Genomic DNA, 21,835 nt, shown 5'->3' on the forward strand with positions numbered 1-21,835 from the left:
CCAAGAACATTTAAACTGGCAGTTATAAAACCTCTCATTAAGAAACCACAATTAGACCCACATAATCTAGCAAATTATAGCTTAAATCTACCTTTTATGTCTAAAATACTAGAAAAAGTTGTGTCCGCCCAACTGGGCTCTTTCTTACAAGAAAATGACATCTATGAAAAGTTTCAGTCTGATCTTAGTGCTGCGTTCGATACTATAGATCACACAATACTCTTAGATCGACTACAAAATTATACTGGTGTTCAAGGACAAGCATTAAGCTGGTTCAGATCATATTTATCTGACCGCTACCATTTTGTCTATGGAGTGCTGCAGGGATCTGTGTTAGGCCCTCTGTTATTCTCAATATATATGCTGCCACTTGGAAATATTTGAAGGAAACATGGAATGAGTTTCCATTGTTATGCTGATGACACTCAAATCTATATTTCATCACGGCCAGATGAAAATGCTAAATTATCCAAATTGACAGAGTGTGATAAAGATATAAAAGATTGGATAACGCGCAATTTTCTTTTATTAAATCCTGACAAGACAGAGGTACTAATCATCGGTTCAAAAAACCACCAACAAAACCTCTCACAATACAACTTTAATATAGTAAGATGTCCTGTTACTTTATCCTCTACAGTAAAAGACCTGGGTGTTATATTAGACTGCAACCTGTTTTTTGAAAATCATATTTCATATGTTACAAGAATAGCCTTTTTCCAACTTAGAAACATTGCTAAGCTACGTAATATGCTATCAGTTTCTGACGTAGAAAAGTTAGTTCATGCATTCATGACCTCGAGACTAGATTACTGTAATGCTTTATTAGCTGGTTGTCCTGCATCCTCAATAAACAAGCTACAGTTAGTCCAAAATGCCGCCGCTAGAGTTCTTACTAGATCAAGAAAATATGATCATATAACACCAATTTTATCATCACTACATTGGTTACCTATAAAGTTCCGTATTAATTACAAGGTATTGCTACTGACTTATAAAGCCCTAAACGGCTTAGCTCCAGTCTATTTAACCGATCTTCTATCGCCCTATAATCCATTGTGCTCTTTAAGATCACTAAATTCGAGGCTTTTGGTCAAACCTAGGATATCTAGGTCCACCAAAGGAGGGAGAGCATTTTCACATTTAGCTCCAAAACTCTGGAATAGTCTTCCTGATACTGTTCATTGCTCAGCCTTGCTCTCCCAGTTTAAAACTAGATTAAAGACGCATCTCTTCAGCCAGGCATTCATATAATACTTTTAATCTTACAGTTAAATCTGACCTCTAGTTCATAAACGGCAGAGGAGAACTGGCCCCCGACTGAGCCTGGGTTCTCCCAAGGTTTTTTTTTTCTCCATTAGGTCACCTGATGGAGTTTTTCGGATCCTTGCCACTGTTGTCTTTGGCTTGCTCAGTTGTGGATATTTAATTTAATTAATCAATCAAAAATACTGTTGATCAGCATTACCAAACGTGGACGTTTTTCACTAGAAACAAACATTGATGTATTGTTTTAATTTAATACTGTGAAGCTGCTTTGATACAATCTGTGTTGTGAAAAGCTATATATATAAACTTGACTTGACTTGACTTGTCTCTGTTCTTTTTTGCAAATTCCAGCCTGGCCTTCATATTCCACTTGCTAATGAGAGGTTTGCATCTTCTGGTCTAGCCTCTGTACTTTTGTTCATTAAGTCTTCTGCGAGCAGTAGATTGTGATACCTTCACTCCTGCCCTCTGGAGGTTGTTGCTGATGTCTATACTGTCCTATGATGAAAAACCAAACTCTTAATTTACTTTTAGAGAGGTCAAAACAATGTCACTAACAGTTGTTTTAGGGTCTTTCTTTACAGCTCTCACAATGTTTCTGTTGTCAACTGCTGATGTTTTCCTTGGTATACCCTTTTGAGGTCTGTTACTTAGTTATACCAGAGGTTTCTTTCTTCCTCAGGACATTCCAAATGGTTGTACTGGCTATGGCCAATGTTTGTGCAATGGTTCTGATTGATTTTCCATTTTCTCTCAGCTTCACAATTGCTTGTTTTTCACCCATGGACAGCTCTTTTGTTTTCATGTTGGTTACATGTCTAACTATAAATGCAGTCTGCACAGGCAAAACCAAAATCTGAAACTGAGCGCAGACATTCAGTGCTATTTATTGTTTGAATAATCAATGTAATTGGACACGCCAGGGCAACAAAACACACCTGCCAGTCACATGTTCCAATACTTTTGGTCACATGAGCAATGGGTGGATTCAAACCAAAGGTTATATCTTCTAAGTTGTGTATCAGATCCAGATGTAAATACCTGAAAATAAAAGCTGAAATGTTGATCTCTTTCCTCATATTCAAACCCAAATATTTTGAGTCTACAGAAAAATGAAAGGAATTGCCACTGTTCCAATACTTTTGGATGGGACTGTATATCTCAAGATAATAATAGGCAGATGCAAATTATCAATTTGTCACCATTCACTTGCCTTTTGATGCCACCTTTTTCACCTCTTCACAATCATGGAAAGTTTCAAGGACATATCAATTTATAAAAAGGCATCAAATTATCATAATATTTTATAACAGTTGTCTACCTTCTACCATTACATCAGGGCTCACTTTCATGTCCTTTCACTTTATATTTCTCTCGGTTAATTATTTTGATGTACTGAAAATTAAATTTAATATTTTTTTCTTTCATGTCAGACCTGATGGAAGTGAAGGAGGAGAGTGAAGAACTGATGGAAGTGAAGGAGGAGAGTGAAGAACTGAGTGAAGTGAAGGAGGAGAGTGAAGAACTGAATGAAGTGGACGAGGAGAGTGAAGAACTGAGTAAAATGGAGGAGGAGAGTGAAGAACTGAGTGAAGTGAAGGAGGAGAGTGAAGAACTGATTGAAGTGAAGGAGGAGAGTGAAGAACTGAGTGAAGTGAAGGTGGAGAGTGAAGAACTGATTGAAGTGAAGGTGGAGAGTAAAGAACTGAGTGAAGCGAAGGAGGAGAGTGAAGAACTGAGTGAAGTGGAGGAGGAGAGTGAAGAACTGATGGAAGTGAAGGAGGAGAGTGAAGTGGAGGAGGAGAGTGAAGAACTGAGTGAAGTGAAGGAGGAGAGTGGAGAACTGACATTTTTAAAGGAAAGAAGAGCCAAGAAATCTTTCACCTGCACTCAGTGTGGAAAGAGTTACACAACCAAACAAAATCTTGAGATTCACATGAGGATCCACACCGGAGAGAAGCCGTTCTCATGTGATCAGTGTGGAAAGAGTTTCACAAGCAAACAAAATCTTGAGCGTCACATGATGATCCACACCGGAGTGAAGCCGTTCTCATGTGATCAATGCAGCAAAACATTTCCTAGTGCATCAGTCCTGAAGACACACCTGAGAGTTCATACGAAGGAGAAGCCACATTTATGTTCTGTGTGTGGAAAGAGTTTTTCACTTCTGCCATATTTACACGCACATCAGAAAATTCACACTGGTGTGAGAGAGTACATGTGCTTTGAGTGTGAGAAGACTTTCACTACAGCAAACAGTTTAAAACTGCACCTGAGAATTCACACTGGAGAAAAACCTTACAAGTGTTCACACTGCGACAAGAGAATCAGTCGATCAGGACATCTGAAAACACATGAGAGGATCCACACTGGAGAACAACCTTACAAGTGTTCACACTGTGACAAGAGATTCAGTCAGTCATCAGCTCTGAAAACACATGAGATGATGCACACTGGAGAAAAACCTTACAAGTGTTCAAACTGTGACAAGAGATTCAGTCTGTTAGGAAATCTGAAAACGCATGAGAGGATCCACACTGGAGAACAACCTTACAAGTGTTCACACTGTGACAAGAGATTCAGTCTGTCTGCAAATCTGAAAACGCATGAGAGGATCCACACTGGAGAACAACTTTACAAGTGTTCACACTGTGACAAGAGACTCAGTCAGCCATCAACTCTGAAAACACACGAGAGGATCCACACTGGAGAACAACCTTACAAGTGTTCACACTGTGACAAGAGATTCAGTCTGTCTGCAAATCTGAAAACACATGAGAGGATCCACACTGGAGAAAAACCTTACAAGTGTTCAAACTGTGACAAGAGATTCAGTCAGTCATCAACTCTGAAAACACATAAGATGATCCACACTGGAGAACAACCTTACAAGTGTTCACACTGTGACAAGAGATTCAGTCAGTCATCAACTCTGAAAACACATGAGATGACCCACACTGGAGAACAACCTTACAAGTGTTCACACTGTGACAAGAGATTCAGTCTGTCATCATCTCTGAAAACACATGAGATGATCCACACTGGAGAACAACCTTACAAGTGTTCACACTGTGACAAGAGATTCAGTCAGCCATCAAAGCTGAAAACACATGAGATGATCCACACTGGAGAACAACCTTACAAGTGTTCACACTGTGACAAGAGATTCAGTCAGCCATCAGATCTGAAAACGCATGAGATGATCCACACTGGAGAAAAACCTTACAAGTGTTCACACTGCGACAAGAGATTCAGTCAGTCAGCACATCTGAAAAGACATGAGATGATCCACACTGGAGAAAAACCTTACAAGTGTTCACACTGTGACAAGAGATTCAGTCTCTCAGGACATCTGAACAGACATGAGATGATCCACACTGGAGAAAAACCTTACAAGTGTTCACACTGTGACAAGAGATTCAGTCATTCAGCATATCTGAAATCACATGAGAGGATCCACACTGGAGAGAAGCCGCACATATGTGATCAGTGCGGGTTGAGTTTCTCTATTAAAAGTCGCCTGAATCTACACATGAAGATCCATGCAGTGTAGAAACCACTTAAACACAGTCTGAGATCACGGTAAGTAGTTTATTTTCATGTGCTGAGCAACAAAGTCTCTTCTGTGTAAGTTAGCCACACATCACCCTATAGCCAAATCTCTCCTCTACACCTATAGCCGGTGTGTGGTGTGTGGTGTGCCGGTTGTTGATTGATATCTACTAACTTGTGTCTATTTTGTCAGTTCAGATCAATGCAAAAAAACAAAACACAAATTCACTCTCTGACTACGGTTAGGGTTAGTAATAATGACATCAGGATTTATGGGAAGTGTTCCCGGTTCCAGCTGACCTAATCTATCCAGCCTTACATTGAATTATAGAAGTCTATAATGTACTATGTGTACTCCAAAGAGATGTCTTTAATCTAGCTTTGAACTGACAGAGTGTGTCTGCTTCCCGGACAATGGTAGGAAGACAGTAGGAAAAGGATCTACTGCCAGCAGTCGATTTTGATATTCTAGGTATTATTAACTGGCCGGAAGTTTGAGATTGCAATAGACGTGAAGGACTATACTGCGTTAAGAGCTCGCTCAAGCACTGCGGAGCTAAACCATTTAGTGCTTTGTAAGTAATAAGCAATATTTTAAAATTTATATGACGTTTAATAGGCAGCCAATGCAGTGTTGACAGAACTGGGCTAATATGGTCATACTTCCTGGTACTGGTAAGAACTCGAGCTGCTGCGTTTTGGACCAGCTGTAGTTTGTTTATTAAGTGTGCAGGGCAACCACCCAGTAGAGCATTACAATAATCTAGCCTTGAGGTCATGAACGCATGAACTAATTCAGTCCCTCCACGATTTCACGATTTTTTGTGTGATTTTTGCGATCAAAATGACTGATTTTGTGGTGGTGTAGCACATTAGCTCAATGAAATATGAATAGGCCTAATCAATAATAACTGGTTATAATTGATTATGAACATTTGGATCAGTTAATATAATTAACTTACTGTCTCTATTAAATGTCTTTTTTAATTTACAGTACTACTAAGAGCAGTAGCACAAATCTAAATGATTAGTGACTCCAGTTATGAGCTTGAGACATGGACAACTTTACGTGTGACATGAACAAGATTTTATTAACTAGTCTAAACACTTAAACTACTCTAACATACACACACATACATGCATACAGTTTACCAAGGGAAAGAGAGCTGAAGAAGAATGCAGAATGCAGGAAAGCAAGAAGTTATAGCATTGTTTGAAATTCATCAGATCAACAGCCTAGTTCTAACATGCCCTTCTTTAAAGGGGTAAGGATACTTAATGTATCAAATAATGAGACTAAGTTTGATACTTGCATGTCTCGCCCATTTGAATTAAACTGTCCTGATGCAATTTGTTGAGGCTCCAGTTGATCTTTGTTGATGTGGTCTTGATGAGAGAGAACCAGTGGTTTCCAGAGTATCTTTGGTGAATGGAAAGACAAGGCCGCAGCCTGGCACAAGCTTGGTGGGTCCTTAGAGGCTTCTAGTTCAGCATCATCTTCACGTCAGCATTTCAGAAAGGGACTAAGCGAGAGCTAAGAGCTGATCAGTGACTTTAAAGCATGAAGATGGCACAGCTTCTGGAGCTGTGTGAGCCAATGAGAAGATTTCCCTTTGGAGGGAAATTTTTCCGACCCATTGTCCCTTTGAACATGCAATTTGATTGGATGTTTAACACAAGAATCTTTAAGATGCTTATAATACTAATGCGTCACAAAGTTAACAGAATGTAATGTAAATTAACAAAACGGGGATGAAGATTGGAGTTTATAGATACCAAAAATGCCACACATTTGATTTGGTTAACCATATTATCCAAAGTCTGAAATATGAACCCAATAGAGTTTACAAGAATACAAAAGACAACCACATTAAAGGAAAATCATGAGATCGGAAAATTAGATACATGTTTACACATTTCTCAAATGGTTATATATAGAATACATAGAATTAAGTCGCAGCTTTCTGGACATTCTTTTGGATCGTAAAATCCTCTTATCAGTCTCTGTGTGTCCTGTAACAAGACACAGTGTTCTGCCAGTGTGTTAGCTTAATTTGGGATGTTAGTTTTTCGGGGAAGTTTCACAGGCATGATTATTGATTAAATAAATGAATAATTTTTGTGTGTCTGATTGGTCCAGGTGCTACAGTGGTAATTTCTTTATGGTGATTTTTATATTTTATAATTAGTTAACTCTGCTACAATAATATATCAGCAGCATGTATGTAAAAGTTTGTAGTTTTGAGATAATGACATTTATGCGTGGTTTGTGAAAATACAAAAAAAAAAAATTCTCACTGAAATAAGGTCATGAAACCCATACTGATTATTTCTTCACAAGACTTTTGAAAATTGTATGACGTAGCCTAGAATATTTGCTCTAAAACTGTGAAAATCACCCTGACTGCTCATTCAGAGAAGACAATATATTGATTTAAAAATTTTACGACGTGTTTTGTGTGAAAAAGCTTTATGCGGAGGTCATTAATATGTAATTGTTTTCATTATGTTTTCACACCTGAGAAAGACAAAGACCCTCCCCTAACGGCCCTATTAGGAGCTATCAGGCCCTGTCATTCTGAGCAACCTTGCACAATACTGTAAATGAGGAATTTAAAAAAGAATGGCTTTTAAATTGTTTGGATTTATTTACAACACAACGTAATCCAAAGATACACACAACAACTGCCAAAAAAACACTTATTGAAAACAATGATCCAAAGACAGAGACCTTTGTGCCATTCCTAAAAACATTATACATACCTTTCATTTCCAAGGTGTTTGATTTTCACTTTACCATGTTCATGTACAGAGAGACTCATGTGAATGTTGAAGTCCTCAGTGGCATCTGGGCCCTGAAAAAAAAAGTGAACATACTGATATCAAGAGAAAGGCCTGCACGATTTTGGAAATACATATTAGATTTTTCTGGTTAAAATTGCTTTTTAAAATTCACAGAATACACACACACACACACACACACACACAAATGTTTCCAACAATATATAATATAATGAACACCAGGTTTGTTGTGCCTTGTAGGCATAAGCTATGTGCAGTGCTGGATAAAATAATAATAACAATAACCTATAGCAGTATAAATCTTCCAAAAGATTTCAGTAACAACTAAGCTAGAGAAAAATATATTGATTATCATGTTACTTCAAATGTTTCCATTCGTTATGATGATATGAAATGAGATAATAGTAAAAACATGAAGCCGTTTGGTGCGAGTGGGCTTGGCCAAATTAAATCTAATGAGCAAGCGTTTGAGAAGCTGGACATCTTGTTGGTTTTATACAAATTACTTAAACAGAGAATATTTGTTTTCGTTTTGAATCCGATCATTTAAAAGTATACACTTAAATGTTTATAAAGGTATATGGCTCATAAACGTGTGACAAGTATTCGCTGAGTTTGGTTTCAGTTTATAGACGTGCTCAAGAAAAAAAAGTTCACCGCGACGGAGAGGCAGAACGCACACCCTCTTTATTTTCTTTATTTTACAAACGCACAATGTTTTGATTTGATTGTAAGTGGACACATACAAAAGTAGAAATATCACAGATTCTTTTTTTATATTTCTTTTTTCTGTATGACCATAAATGACGGAGTAATTTAAGTTTATAATGCTACAATGTGGAGAAAATCCAGCAAAACACGCCCGCGCGTTTGCCGACCTCAGAGGGTTAAGCTACGCAATACGAACTGACCATTCAAAAGAGAACTACTCGGTTACTATCGTAACCTCAGTTCCCTGAGAGTAGGGAACGAGTATTGCGTAGCCAGACGCACTATAGTAACCTGGCAAGTTGTCGCTTGGGACTAATATAGGCTAAGGCCGCGCCCCCTTGGCGGGCTCTGACGTGTAATGGTGTGATGCTGGCTCATTTAAAATAGTAATTAGACGTAATTTATAAATGTATAATTGTAAATTAGCAATGAATGAATACAATTTTTCGCCAGGGAGACTACAATGCACTGGTTGATGCGATACTGTAGTAGACGATTGCATAGTTATAATTTTGTCCATGATATTATTTTTAAGTGTAGAAGTTTATAAAGTCATTACTGCTGTGTTGCTTGGAAACTTCTGAGGTTGAAGCTTTCTTTTTCATTAGTTTTTTTTTTTTTTTTCAAATACCTAGGGTTTTGTTTATTTTCTTCTAATAAGGTTGAAAAATAAGCAGATCTAGCAGCTTTTAAGGCTTCTCTGTATGCAATCGAGCTCTCCTTCCATGAAATGCGAAGTTGAAGAGAGTTGAAGGTGCTGTATGTAGCTTTTCTACCAAAACGAATCCTTTTTTTTATTGCCTGTGTGAGAAGGGGTTGTAATCCCACATTAAAATTATCCACTTTGCGGGTTTTGCTATTACCTCTGAAAGCAAGTATTCTTATTTTTATGTGAAGGTCCCGGGTTGGATTTACCGCCAGTGACGTCACCTGCATGCGCGCTCCCGAGCCTCTCGTCTCGTCTAGCTTACTGACTTTGCACTCAACAGCGACGACACTGCAACTCATGACATGTCTGATAACACTAAGAAACGACCTGCGCCCAGCAAAACACAGACTCCAACAAAAACTCCACATATTGATATATATATTAAAAAAAAAGAAGTTTTTTCTGCTGAAGCTCGTAAGGCCAGACGTGAATCGGATGAACTTCGGATAAAAAACACGGCTCAACATCGGCAGGGCATTTGAATCATGGAGAAACCTTATCTACAAACCTAGAATGTACATTTCCTAAAGAAAAAGTGAAGTAGTGCTTGCAGTGGCAAAATTCGGCACGTTGATAGGGTTCCATACTTATCATGGTATGAGCATGGAGCATTAGTTCAACGTCAAGCTGATAAAAGTAGCCTATTATTGTAACGTTGCAGTGGGAGTTTACCTGAGTTTCCAGCATGCATGTTGTGGGATGCTTTCTCCCGTGTGTTGCGTGACTCGTCTCAGTCTGGCCAGTACCTACAGTGCTCGCTCATAAATTCGAGCACGCGTAAGAGCACGCGCTTGTAAACTTATTGGTTGCAATCTGAAACATCACCGCTAGAGGCCACTGAAAACTACATACAGCTCCTTTAAAAGTTTCCGTTGCTATATCTAGTTCTGCTAAGCTATCTGGGATGCTGAGATGATGAAACTGATCAGGAAGATTATTAATAAAGCATTCTTTAGTGGCAGAAGAAGTGATAGGTCTAACATATTTGTAACACGGAGTCGACTTTTCAGCCTTGGCTAAATGAAGTTTACACAAGACTAGATAATGATCTGAGATGTCATTACTCTGCTGCAGAATTTCAACGGCATAATTCACTAATATTAGATCTAGAGTATGATTACGACAATGAGTAGGTCCTGACACGTGTTGTCTAACTCCAAAAGAGTTAAGGATGTCTTTAAATGCCAATCCCAATGCATCTTTTTCATTATCTACATGTATATTAAAATCACCATCAATTAGTACTTTATCTGCAGTCAATATTAATTCTGATAGAAAGTCCGCAAATTCTTTGATAAAGTCTGTATGGTGCCCTGGTGGCCTGTATACAGTAGCCAGCACAAATCTCAAACGTAATTTATCATTTACACTAGATAGTGTTACATTAAGCACCAACACTTCAAAAGAATTATATTTTAAACTAGACTTCTTAGTAATTCTGATAATATTACTGTAAATTACAGCAACATCTCCCCCTTTGCGTTTCAGACGAGGCTCATGTTTATAACTGTAATCTTGCGGGGTGGACTCATTTAAAGCAATGTAATCGTTTGGTTTTAGCCAGGTTTCTGTCAAACACGGCACATCTAGGTTATTATCTGAAATCATATCATTAACAATGAGTGCTTTTGAAGTAAGCGATTGAATATTCAGCAACCCAAGCTTTATCATTTGCTCATTTGTATTATATCTGTCTTTTATTTGTTGGACATTTATTACATTTTTACCCTTGAATATATATAATATACCTTTAATGGGTTTAGGAGTTTTTTGTATTTCCTAATTCTGGGAACAGACACAGTCTCTATATGATGATATCTAGGTGAAAGAGGCTCTATGTGATGGGATTTATCTGACCTGGGTGACGTGAGACCGCTAGCAGACGGTCGGTTTAGCCAGTATTATGATTGCAAGTGACTTAAGATGTTTTTCAGTTCATAATCAATTAGCATTCAGCTGCAACTTCTACAATCCAACATAACAATATTAAAGTTCTGAGCTTCATTTCACTAAGTTTTCTTTCTACCACTGTGATTTTCAGGTGCTGAAGATGAACAAGATGATCAGGAGTGTCTGAGGATTGCTCTGATCGGGAAGACAGGAAATGGGAAGAGTGCAACAGGAAACAGTATTCTGGGAAGAGATGAGTTTGTCAGTGAATTAAGACTAGATTCAGTCACGACGGTTTGTGAAAAGAGAGTTGGTGAAGTTGATGGTCGATCAGTAACTGTTGTTGATACTCCAGGTCTCTTTGACACGACACTGACGAATGATCAAGCAGTAAAATAAATATTGAAATGTATTTCCATGTTGTCACCTGGACCTCATGTGTTCATCATTGTGTTGAGTTTGGGAAGATTTACAAGAGAGGAGATGGACAGTAGATCTGATAAAGATGATCTTTAGTCCAAGAGCTGCTCAGTTCAGCAACAAAAGAGTGAGAGAGAACAAATGAAGATGATGGCAGATCTTCAAAGAGAGAAAACAACATGGTATGAAATGTAATTATACAGGATTCGGGAGAAATATGATGCCAGAACTAAAACAGAGGAAATGTATAAGGAGCAGATTTGGGCTCTCAGGGATAAGCTGGAGGAAGAACATGATGGATAGGAGTTACTGCAAGAACAGAGTGAAATCCTTCAAGATGAACTAGAGAAGAAAAGAAATTGCTGTAATCTCCTGTGATCAGACTCCCAAATAACTACTACTGCTTATTAATATTACTACTACTGCTTACTACTATTAATATTCTGTTTGCTTAGGATTCTGATATTCTCTATTTGTATTTTCTCTGATAAAATTATATTGTGTCTGTGTTTGATTTGCCTTGACTGATTTTTGTCATAATTGTCTTTAATTCTATTTTTGTCAAAATGTTGGGGGAAAAAAAGTGTGTGTTGAGTGTGTGTGATGACCTACACTCATTTGACGTGTGCCAACAACGGTTAGTTGGCTTGCCAGTTTATCCTTGTGAGGGACCTGGAACATATTAGATAATTTTAGTGTTGACTTCTTAACTGTGGATAACTAAAAGGTATTGTGAAAGCAGGCATTTACTTCATTTTCTGTTGGTAATTAAAATGTATCATATAACTTCTTATTAGCTCTGTTCACTTGATTATGGTTATCTGGGAAATGTAGGGAGAGTGTGTTAGAGGTCTTCACGGGTCCAAAAATTCGTGCCCGAACCCGAAAGAGACCCGTACTGTGCTACACCGAACCCACCCGGACCCGTCTATTATTTCAAAAGCTGGACCCGGACCCGTGCAGATCCGAGAAATGCCTAACCGGACCGGACCCAGACCCGTCTATTATTTGAAAGCTGGACCCGAAACCGTGCAGATCCGAGAAATGCCTAACCGGACCGGACCCAGACCCGTCTATTATTTGAAAGCTGGACCCGAAACCGTGCAGATCCGAGAAATGCCTAACCGGACCGGACCCGGACCCGTCTATTATTTAAAAAGCTGGACCCGGACCCGTGCAGATCCGAGAAATGCCTAACCGGACCGGACCCAGACCCAGATCATCTCCGTGCTCTCTGCTCTGCATCGAGTCTGAATCTGACCACTAAAACTTTAAGATTAAACAAGACGGTTAATTTATATTGTAAAATCTAAAGCGTGGTTTGGCGGTCCCTCACTGAAGCTCTGGTAACTGGTTGCCATAGAAACATGACACGCGCTTGAGACTGCACATGCGCGCTAGCTGGAACAACCTAAAATATGCTTTTTAACGCAATTTATTTTGAGTGTTCTAATTTTACAAGTTGCAAGTTGCAAAAAAACACAAGCAGTGTCTAATCACGGCCTGGTTTTCTCCGAGTCTGATATGATGACTCCGATCGCACGGGTATTACACACAATGTTAAACAGACCCGGGACCCGAAGTAATAGATTCGGACCCGACCCGGACCCGGCTGATCATTTAAAATATAGACCCGAACCCGCATGGGTCCCGTGTCGGGTCCTTGGTCGACGGGTCTCGGGTTCTCTGTGAAGACCTCCAGAGTGTGTTTTTTATTTTTATTTTGTACATATATATTTTCTCAAATTTCTGGTTAGAGAGGCAGCTCATAGTGGAGCAGGTAAGTGATATAATCGTTCAGTTTATGATATAAGCGTGAAAATTGGCATGAGAGAATTGCTCCACTAAGGTGGTGGCCATCTTGAAAAATGGCCGCCATCTTGAAATTTCAAGTAGCTGTTGGTGGCTTATTGTCAAGTGACCCACAGAGACTGCTCATGCCAATTTTCATGCTTGTATCACCAAATAAACCACGTAGCTGTGTCCCAATGTGAAGTCTGCATCCTCCAAAGGCCGTATTTGAAGGCCGATTGCGTCACAGCGGCGCAACGAAACGTCACAGCGGAGCGACGAAGGATGTCCCAATTCAAAGGCTGCACACTTCGGAGGTCGCATTTGAAGGCCGATTCCGTCACCGCGGCGCTATGAAGGCTGTCCCAATTCAATTCTGCATCCTCCGAAGGCCGTATTCGAAGGCCGGTTGCGTCATCGCGGTGCGACGAAGTCTAAAGCGACGCCAAATGCACCCTTCGTTTCCCCGTGAAAGGAAGGATACATAAATGGACACTTAGCGGACTATCCTACCCCATAATTCATCGTTCGCTGGTGGATGGCAAATTCACATTTAAATGTAAGTATTATGTTTTCATTTACTCAAATAGCAACATATATATACGCGTATAGCGTGTTATCTATACGCATTTTAAGCTATCCGCGTGCATGTCCAAGCCGAAACGAACGGTCATCTTCCGCGTGTATGTCTACGCCGTTAAATGTCCGAGCGAAACGAAGCAAAATGTATATCTACATCTGGGGAGCGATATTTTTTTTCCTAGGATGGTAGGGGAGACTCATAAATGATATTAACCCCAGTGACGGGTAGGTTTAGGGACGGGGTTTGGGTAGTAGGTCATATATATTTATATATACAGTAATGTAACGTGAAGTCAACGGCGTTGATAAACACGCTGAAAGCACGCCAAAAATGGAAATACGAATTGGCGTGTCATACATACGGCAATTCATGAGATCAGTCTGCAAATAGCTAGTGAAACCTGAGTTAAAAGCCACAAGTTTTTCTTTCTTATAAACTTCACCTTAACTCCTTCTTCACCATTGCATGGCTTCATTTGTCAGGTGGTCTGAGGCAAAACTTGTGCTAATAGTTTAATAATTGTTTCAGAGAGCAAGGAGCAGACAGCTCAATTTATTATACTGCAGTTAAAAAAAAAAAAAACTAAATTAATTAAATTAAATTTTATTGTAATATTTGCACTAGTCTGTCTAACTTGTGTAAATAAGAAATATCACTCACCCTATAAAGCCCACAACAATAGGAAAATCAGTAGATAAGGCAATGGGGTTTCACTTTTATGTGTTTGTAGTGCTGTCATGCAAGCTATGTCTACAAAGGTTTTAACCAAATTTGAGTATTCATGAATATGATTTCTGAATATGAATATGATTTTAAAAAATACAAAGTAAGAAAGTTGAGATCACATCTTTGCTGAAATGTATTGTGCTGTTGTTGTTAACAAGCCATGGTTAATTTGCTCTGCCTTAGGATTGCACGTGTCCTGGGACAGGTGAGGGTGTGAGTGGGAAACCCACTGCTGAAACTTGGCCCTGGTTTGTCCTCATGGATGAGATGTTGGGACAGAGGCATTGCACCCTCATTGCCTCAATCCCTGAGGACACACCAGGGCCGAGTTCAGCAGTGTGTGACCAAGAAGAGGAGGAGCCAGGGGTAGCATCAGCACCAGCACCACGAAGAAGGCGAGACAGAGAGGATGAGTTTTTGGACTTGATTAGAGAAGACATGGGACTGCAGAGGCGAGGAGAGCACAGGAGAGAATGGACAGGCTGTTTTCTCTTCTTGAAAGAATGATTGAGAAATATGTGTATATATATATATATAAGGAAAAAAAAAATGATGCAACTCTAAATGTGTAAATAAAAGAGAATTCATTGCTCTGGACATTGTTTATTTTTGTAATGACATTCATAATTTCTACATGAAACAAATTCTTCTATAACGTTTTTCCCCCAACTATTTACAACGTACGTTAAACATCTCAAAATCAACATTAACAGTACATAAAATAAGAAAAATGATGTAGACTTTTATTCAGCTGAGTGGGAGACCCTGGTGTGCCGCTGGACCGGGATGGGCTCCACAATAGAGACCCTGGTAAGGCCTCCTGCTGGTGGGACATCATCTGGGATGCTCTCCAGAGTGTTTGACTGCATATTTACACTATCCACTAAGTTGTCTACCAACAGGTTTGCAGGGCTGACTCATGGAATAAATATTGAGATACTTTATTACACTAAAGTACTTTTAATAACCACTAATGCCGCATTGGGGAAAAACTACTAGTCATATTTCAAACCTTAGTTAAGCAAAATTATCTTGCATAATCTAATGTACTTAAGGTATCAAGAGTAAAAGTAAAGCCTTGTCAGGGTTTTTATGATGGTTCTGCTTTTATATTACTGCATATGTTGCATTTTACTTCTGAATATTTTCAAGGTTGATACATTTAAACTATATACTTTTGTGTAGTTTATTGTAAAACAATGCATCATATTGTAAAATAACATAATTTTGTAGTGTTGCTGTCCTGTGTGGGAAAATCACTTCGAGTATTAACAATGTAGTTCCTTACATACCACCACTGGTTATTTTGAAAATTAAAGTAAATATAGGCCTATTGTCACAATATTAACAAATTGTTGCTAACTACAGCTCCGTCCCATTTCAAAGGGCGCATCTGAAGCGCTCGGACCGGTCTAGCCTACGGAGGATTGTTCTTGTCGCCTAGCAACAGTGACTGACAGCTGCCGATGAAGAGCGGGAGTAACATTCGCACTGGACTTTTTATATTCAACTGGGTTTTATATTCAAATGTACGGAAGCGTATTGCATTCACTTGAGGAAAAAAAAATCTACTCTGTTTTTCTGAATTAATGACTTAATTATCTCAGAATTATGAGATCATTTTTCATAAAATATTTTGTTCTGTTTTTCTGAATTAATGACTTATTTATCTCAGAATTATGAGATAATTTTTCATAAAAAAATATTTTGTTCTGTTTTTCTGAATTAACGACTTAATTATCTCAGAATTCTGAGATAATTAAGTCATTAATTCAGAAAAACAGAGCAAATTTTTTTAAAATTAAAAATTATCTCAGAATTCTGAGATAATTAAGTCGTTAATTCAGAAAAACAGAACAAAATATTTTATGAAAAATGATCTCATAATTCTGAGATAATTAAGTCATTAATTCAGAAAAACAGCAAATATTTTTATTTCAAGAAAAAATTCTCAGAATTCTGAGATAATTAAGTCATTAATTCAGAAAAACAGAGCAAAAAAATTTTATTCATGAAAAATTGTCTCGTAATTCTGAGATAATTAACTCGTTAATTCAGAAAAACATAGCAAAAAAATTTTTTTCATGAAAAATTATCTTGTAATTCTGAGATAATTAACTCATTAATTCAGAAAAACAGAGTAGATTTTTTTTCCTCAAGTGAATGCAATACGCTTCCGTACAAATGGGGTTAAAAACCTGTGTAAATATATTTACCATGGTCCATTTATGTGCATAATAAAAAGAATACACTAGCCTACAAAATCGCATCCAGGTAAGATATAAATGAACATTTGAATCTTCGGCTAAGCCGAAAGTACATGACCTGAAACATCCTTAATACCATGTCCTCCAGTAAAATATAAAACATAAAAATGACAATAGCCAATTCTGGCTCCATAGCTGTTTACTCAATTATATCAAATGAATTATCAGGATGGCAGCATACTCTCGCACCGTTGCTTGCCGCCTGGAGCACAAAAAACACCTGGCTGCACAATAGGGTATATGTCGAACGTAGCATGACGAAACCGGAAACCTGGTCTCATCGCATCCGCTTGTCATAGAAAGTGTTAACAGCCGTATGAACTGATGCCGATATCTATGGAATTTTAAGGTAATCAGCTAACCTACCTATCTCACTTTGTTATTGGCTTTTTATTCTATTTAAATATCTAAACGTTAGTGTGAAGATTTTTTTTTTTTTTACTTTTAAATATCGATCTTCACATGCGAGGGACATTGGTTATGATCATCTTTGCTCGCTCCTTTTAAGTTATCTTGAGTAAAACAGTAAAAAAATGCATGAAGCACATACAAAAGACCTGAACCGGAAGCGATGCGTTCTGTTTTCCGGTTTCGTAATGCGGCGTTCGACATATACCCTATTAGGAAATCCTACAAAGGCTGCATGGTGTGCTGTTCGGAGGACGCATAGGCCTTCGAAGGATGCAGTCTTCACATTGGGACACAGCTAGTATCACTTAACTGCTCCACTAAGGTGTCGGCCATCTTGAAAAATGGCCGCCATCTTGAAATTTCAAGTGGTTCGGACAATTTTCTTGTCAAGTGACCCATAGAGACTGCTCATGCCAATTTTCACGCTTGTATCATAAACTGAACAATTCTGCCAAACATAAGCACTTAGCCGCTCCACTATCAAGGTAAAGTTTGTTGTTGCTTCTGTTCTGTTATTATTTTAGGCCTTACTCTCTCCTGAAGATTTATTCCCATCTTTTGTTAAGCCTTTTTGATATATGATGGAAATAAATACTTTTACTTTTCCTTAAAGCTGTGTTATGTTTTCACTCTTAGACTGAAGTGTGTTTTGCACATATTTCTACATCTCTACGTTATCATACTTTCTTTTCCTTTGTTACCTCTCCTCCGACCCCTAGACTGGGAGGGGAACGCGTCACGGATCACTCTGAGACTTTAGTAAGATCCAAGCGCAGCTTCACTGGAAAATCCAGAATCGTAGTCATATGCCAGACAAAGGGTCAAAACACTTGCAAACAATCCACAATAAAAACACAAGAGACAAGGGAGAGCACTCAGACGTACAGTGTGACAACTACAAAACCTCGATGAGAAATAACAGAGAGAACATGGTATAAATAGGCTGAGACAAACAATAATGACAAACAGGTGAATGCAATAATTCATGATGAGTCCGGACAAAGGATTATGGGTACTGAAGTTCATGGCTGAGTGGCACAGGTCAGAGGAGGAGTGCCCTCTAGTGGCCGACCTGGGCACACCAGCTGGTGACTGAGACAGAACACAAGATTAAAGGTGCACTATGTAAGAATTTTGCAGTAAAATATCCAAAAACCATTAGGCCATTGTTATATACTTTGTTTATTTGATTACTAACAATATCCCAAATGTTTCCAACTATTTGTAAGCCGTGAGAAAATTGCGAATTTAACCAAGGACGTGTGAGGGAGTCGCCAGTCAATGGCGTCAAACTGTGTTACCCTCGGTTTACCGCTCGTACTGCCAGTGCCGGCCCGTGGGGTTGTGGGGCCCTAGGCAAGATCATGAAGATTGGCCCCACCGGAGTAAAACACTGTCATTACACTGTTATGAAGGAAGAGAAAGCACATGAGACGACAATTTCAATATTTAAGTTTATAAATGTGTATTAAGTGTAGCATTCAACATACATATGAATAAATATTTACATGAAACTCAAATAAATAAAATTAAATTTATGAATTGTACATAAAAAAAAAAAAGTATATATAAATTATATACACTACTGGTCATGTAACGATCACCAGCTGGAGTGCCCATGAGAGCCACCAGAGGGCACTCCACACCAGACTATCTTGTTCACTCTCACTTGACTTGACTTGACTCTCAGATTACATTTCCCATAACTCACTGCCCGGACTCATCATCACTGATTGTATTCACCTGTATCTCATTCACCTGTATCTCATCACCTTGTTAGTTTCAGCCTATTTATTCCTTGTTCATTCATTCAATCGTTGTTAATATATTTTAAAATGTATTGTATTCCTGTGATCAAAGCTGAATTTTCAGCATCATTACTCCAGTCTTCAGTGTCACATGATCCTTCAGAAATCACTCTAATATGATGATTTGATGATCAAGAAACATTTATGATTATTATCAATGTTGAAAACAGTTGTGTACATTTTTTTTTTTCAAAATTCTTTGTTGAATAGAAAGTTCAAAAGAACAGCATTTATTTAAAATAGAATATTTTCTAACATTATAAATGTCTTTACTGTAACTTTTGATCAGTTTAACTCATCCTTGATGAATAAAATTATTGATTTATTTTATTTCTTTTCCCCAAAAATAAAAATAAAATTCTTACTGACCACAAACTTTTGAAGGGTAATGTTTAATGTTACAAAAGCTTTAGATTTCAGATAAATGGTGTTCTTTTGAACTTTCTATTCATCATCATGAAATAAAAATGTAAATAACTGTTTTCAACATTGATAATAATCATAAATGTTTCTTGAGCATCAAATCATCATATTAGAGTGATTTCTGAAGGATCATGTGACACTGAAGACTGGAGTAATGATGCTGAACATTCAGCTTTGATCACAGGAATAAATTACACTTTACTGTATATTCACATAGAAAACAGATGATTTACATTACAATAATATTTCACAATATTACTGTTTTTGTTTGTATTTTTAATCAAATAAATGCAGCTTTGGTGAGCAGAAGATACTTCTTTTAAAAACATTAAAAATCTTACAGATCTAAAACTTTTGACCGGTAATGTATATATAAAAAAGAATTACGCTAAAGATTGTCAATATTTAAGTGTAACATTAAACGTACACATGAAAAAAATATTTACACGAATGAGTGCAAGTGAGCTTGAAAAATGAAACTAAACATATATACATGACACACATATAATATAAATAAATTGTTCATAAAAACTAAATCAAAAAAAAAAAAAAAAAAATTCTATAATAAAATATAAGTCTACAGATTTAGATTTTTACTTTGCGTGACTTCAAAGTCGTCAATCACCTCATCGTATGACACAGTCTCACATGTTTGGTGGTTGATACTCAGAATAGTCCTGATAAGCGCTCCTGGGCCATTGTGGATCTCAGGTGTGTGTGGATTAGTTCGCGCTTTGAAGAGCTTCTTTCTGCACTGACTACAGTAACAGGTAAGGTCAATGCTGAGTGTGAATAAATGACAGGAGGCTAAGCAGGGTCATTTCGCTTGACGGCAGCTGTGGGAAGTTTGTCAACTCAAGAGCAAGTTCCCTTCCACTGATGTCTGCATCTTTGTTTGTCGATAGAGTTTTACTAAGTGTCTCACATTGTGCTCCCAATTCACCTAGTGTCAGACTCTTGAAGTTGAGGAGCACGCTGAACTTGTCTCTCACTTCACTGAAACTGACAAACCTGTCTTCAACAGAAGATTTGACAGCATCTACAACCGTGTAAAAGAATGTCACTTCTAGCATCTTCAACGCATCCATGAATGGTTCATCATGAGCTTCATAGGCGAAGTGTTTCTTTGTGCTTTAGTCAGGGGGCCAATTCTGAAAAGGGCTTCCGTTAAGACTTTTGCGGACATGTTTTGGTACAAGCTGTCACCCTATTTTTTTTAGTTAGAAGACACCCATAGGTAAGATATTAGGGTGGTTGTCAAGCTGAATGTTTTTTTTTATGACTTGGCCAATTTTTTGGTTTCCTGCTCAACACGACATGCCAACAGTAAATGTTGAATATCTCCACAACCACAAGGACCATATTCATAAAAATGGTATCAAATGAAAGCCAACACTCATGGGATGTCTGCTGAAGTGTCAGAATGAACATTTATTGTACAGTGTAAGAGACAACAGAACTAGAACATGAAAAAAACAATCTCCGCCTAAAGAGAACCAGTTTTCAAAGTGAATATCAGCTTGGAAACATAATCTAGTATCCCAAAACCTCTATCAATCAGTACCCATATCTATGGGAATGAGTCAAGCCAAGTTTAAAGCTTGTAGGGAGAGACAGTGCAATGCTGCACAAGTTATAATACTTTAATGTCAAGGCGGAAATTTAGAACTGTAGATGATGGTCTATGGTGCTATTTGACTTAATTAGTGTACCAGGTTGTAACACAAATTATATTTAATTCACATATCACTATAGTTATTAATTCCATCCTAACAAAACTGCTCTCTCACTTCTTTAGGGTTAGGGGTTAGTAACTAGTTAGTAGTAATAACTATGTAATAGTCGTATGGCAAAGGCATGTTTTTCCCCATCAAAGCAGTGGCTCTCAGGTTGGCTCTCAGGTTGTCAGTCTCATCCCTTTGAGACTGAATGGATTGAATAAGCAAGGTCAAGCTAAGCGCAATGCAAATAATGGTGTGTGTCGATTATATTGCAACAATATTGCACAATATTATACTACAATAATCTCCAGAAAGAGACCACTTCCTGAAAAATCACTTCAATCAAATGGCTTTATCTTGGCTGTATTTTCCATATTTGTCTTGACAAATGAAACATTTTTCCCAATCAATATCTCTTCCTATTTGTTTTTCTTTGGACGCTAGGCTTACAGCTCCCTCTGGATCCATGTTATCTCATCTGAAGGCAAAGAAATTTTTCACTACACTAGTCTGATTGGTTTCTGAGTGGATCACTACAATGTCCTCTGACATAAGCTGAGGGCTTTGCTATCTAACAAACTTATTAACACTTTTAGCTATAGCAGACTGTAAAATAGGCTGCTGTGCAGCAAATAAATTAAAAACATAATATTTTCCATTACACATCTGCACAAAACTTAATTTACCTATTAGTAAGTAAGCTAGTAATTATGGAAGTAAATTAGCCTAGCTATACACTCACCTAAAGGATT

General features: G+C 37.9%; 1 protein-coding gene across 2 annotated transcripts in view; it reads left to right on the forward strand.

Moving 5' to 3' along the window:
* LOC307169623 (uncharacterized protein) overlaps positions 1 to 21,835 on the forward strand; it is an 80,675-nt gene that overhangs the window by 12,748 nt on the left and 46,092 nt on the right. Inside the window, exons 2-3 of one of the 2 annotated variants that reach the window (XM_079890351.1) lie at positions 2,703 to 4,851; positions 11,085 to 12,162. In XM_079890351.1, coding sequence (XP_079746477.1) covers positions 2,708 to 4,822 — 2,115 coding nt within the window. In that variant the 5' untranslated portion in view covers positions 2,703 to 2,707 and the 3' untranslated portion in view covers positions 4,823 to 4,851; positions 11,085 to 12,162. Of the gene's footprint in view, positions 1 to 2,702; positions 4,852 to 11,084; positions 12,163 to 21,835 lie in introns of those variants that run through there. The other variant, XM_079890352.1, reaches the window with a different exon arrangement.

The sequence above is a fragment of the Squalius cephalus genome, assembly GCF_949319135.1.
Source record: "Squalius cephalus genome assembly, chromosome: 1".
Taxonomy (NCBI): domain Eukaryota; kingdom Metazoa; phylum Chordata; class Actinopteri; order Cypriniformes; family Leuciscidae; genus Squalius; species Squalius cephalus.